The following is a 6000-nucleotide window of genomic DNA, read 5'->3' on the forward strand; positions in this document are numbered from 1 at the left end:
TGAAGAGAAGAGGGGGAGGGGACACATTTGGATCATCAGGAAACAGGAGTCTGACGCTGCTCTTTGTCACTGATGACCCACTAGAGTGACTAGATGGTTAAGCAACCACTGTTGCACCAATGCTTGGTACCAGTATTTAGGCAACCGCTGCTTTACAGGTGCGATGTGCTTTTGATAAAAACATCCGCTGGCTAACCGGACCTAAGTTTTATTCCCTGGCAAGTAAAATGTTACCATTCACCCAGGGGCCAAAAGACTTCAGGGTGAAAAAATTCATATATCGTAGGATGTAGGATGAACAACCAGGGTGGGAACATTAGGGCGTGTTTTCCTATGATACCTGCTGCTTGTTCGCCTAGCAGTAAATAAGTACCTGGCTGTTAGCCGACTGGTGTGGGTAGTATCCTGGGGACAAAATAACCTAATTTGCCTGAAATGTTCTGCATAACAATGAGCTTTCTATATATTATGCCTCTAATGTCAGTTAGGCCTGTATACGTTGTACATATACGTATAGAAATAAATAATAATATTATTATCCTAAGTCAAATCTGTTTTAAGCCAAAACGATCGAAGTTTTTTACGTCACTCAGGGCGAGAAACGTTTCTGACTAACACACCCTGCAGTGGGAAAGATCACATAGATAACACGTCTAAGAAGCTGATACACATCCTGTATATCAAACTACTAAGGTACACATGTCCTGTACAATGTATATCAAACTACTAAGGTACACATGTCCTGTACAATGAACCTCGTAATGTTTCACAATCACATCCTTAGGTTGCATTAACAGATACGAAGAATCATCACAATAACGCAGTTAAAGACCTTCAAATAAAATTATATATTGAGAAATATTAAGAGTAGGATTAGTACGATTTTAAAAGCACTGGGCTACATTCAGCACTTTGAACATTATAAACAATAAAAAGTATCCTAAATAAATTTAATTAAAAATTCATTACATATACTTTACAATCGCTGCCCAAGACAGCTACGTCCTCACAGGCATCAAGGTAATTATAATACTTCGATGTAAATGTAATATTCCTATACACTGTGTGCTGTGCATACTAGGGGCATTCAGTTTAGTGTACCTTTGTTGTACAATGAACTGCAGTAACTTCTTGGTCTGTTTGCTAAACAACTAGTATTAATAAATATTTATTTAGGCTTTGGAAACTTTTTTTTTTACAGTGGTCTTGAGGGCTTACAGATGTTACGGGCACATACAAGTTACATTCTGTGAATTTAACCTATGATAACCTAATAAAGGCGAACAAAATGACTTACATCCAGTGACGTCCTTTAATAATTTCATTTTTCAAAAAATGAAATATACTGCATATTCCTAAAATTCATAAGAATAATTTAAATCCATCGATACCCATTTTCTTTGTCTCATCCTTACATCCTTAGCAATTTGCATCTCGTACAATACACAGTACATTACTATTACACAATGTTTATCACGATGCAGCATTAACAAAAAACACACCCTCTCTCCTTTCTGCAGCTTTCCCTGCCAGGTGTTTTAACCTCAGCCTTTAATTGGCTAATGCCACTACTGGCCTGGATATGATTAGGCAAGTTCTTCCAGTCATTTATTGCTGTACAAAAGGCAAGTTAATAAATTAAGATAGCTAAACAATGTGACAAACTGTATTTCCATTGCCGTCCTTATCTCCAGAAGTTTCAACCTGGGCACTTTAGGCTATAAGTGAAACTGTAAACAAATGGTTCAGAGAGCCGACATGATGATCGAGACACTTGTGCAACACTTGGGACTCTTTACTGAGGAAACGTTTCGTCAACAAGTGGCTTCCTTAATACGGTACTGAGATAAATGGCGAAACGTTTCCACCATAAAAATTCCCCAAGTGTTGCGAAAGTGAAACGTATGAAGGTACGAGGTAACACAAGGTAGTGTTTGCCCTCTAGTACCATGCTGACTTAAGACTCCTAATGCTTTAAAAATTAGTGTTAACGTAGTCTGAGGCAGGTTGTTGGCATGACATAATTTCAGTAGTTTGACTATCTTTACCACTTTTAGTATCGATATCTTGTGTTGCACTTCCTGATCGACATGTTTCCTTACATCAGTGTTCATATTTCTGAATAACATGTAATGTGGTCTTCATGTAGTTCGTCAGAGAACACCATGAGCTGAATGACATTGTTGAAAACCATAACAATTTTGGGTGTATTAGTTGACATTGTTTCCCTAAGAGGGGGAGAGGGGCGGATACGGGGGAGGAAGAAAAGGAAGGAAAAGGGGAAAGGCGAGGAGGGAGAACAGAATAAGGGAAGGGGGAGGGATGGAAGGGGACAAGGGGGAGGGATGGAAGGGGACAAGGGGGAGGGAAGGAAGGAAAGGGACAAGGGGGAGGGAAGGAAGGAAGGGGACAAGGGGGAGGGAAGGAAGGGAGAAGGAGAAAGGATACCTGTACCTTTGATATACATTGATGTTTCGAGATTTACCCTGCATCCTGCAGCCCGGCCATGGGCCAGGCTTGTCTGGTGCTTGCCTGGTCAACCAGGCTGTTACTGTTAACGCCCACTGCCCCCGCACATCCATCACAGCCTGGCTGATCCGGCAAGGTCAGGAAGCCTGTAGTACCAGTGATTGCTTGTGATATATTTCTAGTTTTTTAATTAGTATGACCCAGCCTGTGGCCAGAAGGAAAGTGAAGGATGGAAGGTGAAGGAAAGTGAAGGATGGAAGGTGAAGGAAAGTGAAGGATGGAAGGTGAAGGTGAGGAAGGGAAGCAAGAAGAGATGGATAACAATAAAGGAAGGTGGTGGTCCATGTAACAGGTGAACACAGTAACTACACATCAATCATCGCCTACAACACACTCCTAAACCTTCGCTCAAACAAACTTAACATCAACATTACCCACAATAAAACCTTTCAAGTGAGTCAAAACACCAAAAAAAATGAATAAATATATATATAAATATATATATAATACAAGAATATAAAGGTAGTCAGTCTTACAGACGTCATGTCAACACGTACTTTGAAAACCACTTTACTTACTAGTTCCTGAGACATACTGCATATGTTAGCCTCTCCACTAACAAGAAAATCCCCAGGTGATTTTCTGTACTGATGAAGTATTATTAAAAGAAGAATCACAGTTCAGTTAGGCGATAATAAACTCCTCTAACTCCTCACTAACACTCCCCCTCTGACACTACTCACTACACTGCCGCTGCCGGGTAAGACCTTTATTATTTATATACCAGATTCTCTTGTAACCTTTGTAAAATTAAACTTTACAGCCTTTTAAATTCATTATTTATATTTATTCAAAGTTTATATTTAATCCCAGACTGCGTAGAGCGCGTCTATATATTTATAAACTGACTGCGAGATTTTAGTGTAAAAAAATAAAGTGTTCGTGCGTGTGGCAGAGCAGTGTCAAGGTTACCAGCGTGTTGTGTCGTGTTTCCCGCCAGCAGGTGCCTCCCCTCCCCACCTGAAGGGCTCTTCTTCCAGGGAACTGGAGCTACCCTCCACTTTCTTGGATCAAGCTTGATTGGCTTTCACTCCTCAGGCGACGTTTGACCCTTACGGGGTGAGCGCTTCTACATATTCCGGCAGCAAGTGCAAAATCAACACTGCAATTTAGACTATTATTATTATTATTATTATTATTATTATAGGTCAAGGGAAAGCGCTAAACCCATAGGGGTTATTCAGCACTTGGGGAATGGGAGGCAATCAATTTTGCTACAAGGGGAGTATACTTGGAGTGTGTTCTGGGGTCTGCGCCCCTGCGGTCCAGTCCATGTCCAGTCCTCGCGGTGGCTCAGGACCTGATCAACTAGGCTCTTACTGCTGGCCGCACGTAGTCCAGTACCCGATCAGCCCTGCTGATCAGGTACTGACTTCAGGTATCTATGCAGCTACAGTTCATTCTTGAAGACAGCCAGGGGTCTATTGGTAATCCCCCTTATGTGTGCTGGGAGGTTGTTGAACAGTCTTGGGCTCCTGACACTTATTGTTTTCTCTTAGCACTCCTGTTTTTCATTGGGGGGATATTGCACTGTCTAGCTAGTCTTTTCCTTTTATAGGCAGTGATTTCTGTGTGAAGATTTGGGACTAGTCCCTCTAGGATTTTCCAGGTGTAAATTATGATGTGTCTTTCTCGCCTGGGTTCCAAGGAGTACAGGTCAAGGAACTTCAAACGTTCCCAGTAATTAAGATTCATGACCGAACTTATAGATTTTCCTGTTACAGTCGTACAGCAGGAGGATAGTACCTCCCTGGATGAGTATTGTCTACCAACCTACTATCATAATCTACTAATCTGCTACCATAATCAACCAACCTACCATAATCAACCAGCTTACCACACCTGGCAGACCAGATTGCCCAGAACTGCATTGATAGTATAATCCCTACACATATTTATGATTGTTTAAGATACTAATCACTATAGATGTGAATGGTGCTATAATGTTTATACTATACTGATGTTAATACCTGTTGTAGATATTAAGTGTGATCATAGAAAAGGAATTAATGTATTTAATCAGCACTGAACTACAGATAGGCCTAGTGTAGCTGAATTAGCAGCCTGATGCCCGTGGACACACTGGTTTCAAGGTGCCCCCAGGGCACAATGGGCTCAAGGTGCCCCCAAGGCACACTGGTCTCAAGGAGACTTACCATGAGTTCATAAGAATCGCCGGAAATAGCAAGTTAGGGTCCGTTCCTGGCTGCCCACTACCACTGTTATACCCACCACCAGACGAGCCTGGCCCATGGCCGGGCTTCAGGAGTAGAAAAACTCTCATCAAAGGTATATCAAAGGTAAAGGTATACCACACCTGACATACCCACCATCTGTTGTACCTACCACCACTATTATATCCCCCACCACTCTTGTAACCACCTTCATCTTAAACATGAGCCTGCTACCTTGAAAATTCTCATCACCACTGAAAACATTAGGGAGGTGGGACTTTCCCACTAGATATAAAGCGGAATATAGCTGATAAGACACTCGTTAGGTTAGGTTAGGTAAGGTTCGTCAGGAAACAGGACAATCACCACCATCACCCTGCACCACAGTTACCGCCATCACCCTACACGACAGTCACCACCATCACCCTGCACAACAATCACCACCATCACCCTACACGACAATCACCATCATCACCCTGAACAATCACCACCATCACCCTGCACAATAATCACCACCATCACCTTACACTACAATCACCATCATCACCCTGAACAATCACCATCACCCTGCACAACAATCACCACCATCACCCTGCACAACAATCACCACCATCACCCTGCACAACAATCACCACCATCACCCTGCACAACAATCACCACCATCACCCTGCATAACAATCACCACCATCACCCTGCACAACAATCACCACCATCACCCTACATGACGATCACCATCATCACCCTGAACAATCACCATCACTCTGCACAACAATCACCACCATCACCCTGCACAACAATCACCATCACCCTGCACAACAATCACCCCACACTCCACAACAATCACCACCATCGTGGTGGGTTCCATGGATGAGCTCGAGTCACCTGAATCAAGAGCTCAGTATTATTTTTTAGTTTATAATTATCATGGGTAAGTTCTTAACACATAGGGGACCTACACTGCCGGAAGAATGGCATTATAATCATAATAGGCTAAACCCACAGGGGCTGGAGAATGGCAAGTAATCAGGGTCGATCCAAGGAAAAGGAGACCAGGTCCAATTACTTTGATTAAGTACCTTTTACCATCAAGGTAATTCCTTTCAAGGGTGATCCAAGGAGTGCAGCTTAAATTATGGGGAAGCACTAAACCCATAGGGGTCATATAGTACCTGGGAGGTATTTAGGTTCAGTCCAAGAAAGGGGAGGGCACGTCCAGTTCCTTGGATCAAAGAACCCCCCTTTGAGGGGCAGCTTAAGTTCTTAAGTCTACAGAAATTTTCCTGATCAAGGTATGATT

General features: G+C 42.5%; 1 protein-coding gene across 1 annotated transcript in view; it reads right to left on the reverse strand.

Annotated features, from left to right (window-relative positions):
- LOC128693621 (uncharacterized) overlaps positions 1 to 3206 on the reverse strand; it is a 59382-nt gene extending 56176 nt beyond the window's left edge. The window contains exon 1 of the mRNA XM_053783479.2: positions 3048 to 3206. Within this exon, the coding sequence (XP_053639454.2) occupies positions 3048 to 3062 (15 nt within the window). The 5' untranslated portion in view covers positions 3063 to 3206. The remainder of the gene's footprint in view (positions 1 to 3047) is intronic.
- Between the last annotated feature and the right edge of the window lie 2794 nt (positions 3207 to 6000).

The sequence above is a fragment of the Cherax quadricarinatus genome, chromosome 34 (genome assembly GCF_038502225.1).
Source record: "Cherax quadricarinatus isolate ZL_2023a chromosome 34, ASM3850222v1, whole genome shotgun sequence".
NCBI classification, from domain to species: Eukaryota; Metazoa; Arthropoda; class Malacostraca; order Decapoda; family Parastacidae; genus Cherax; species Cherax quadricarinatus.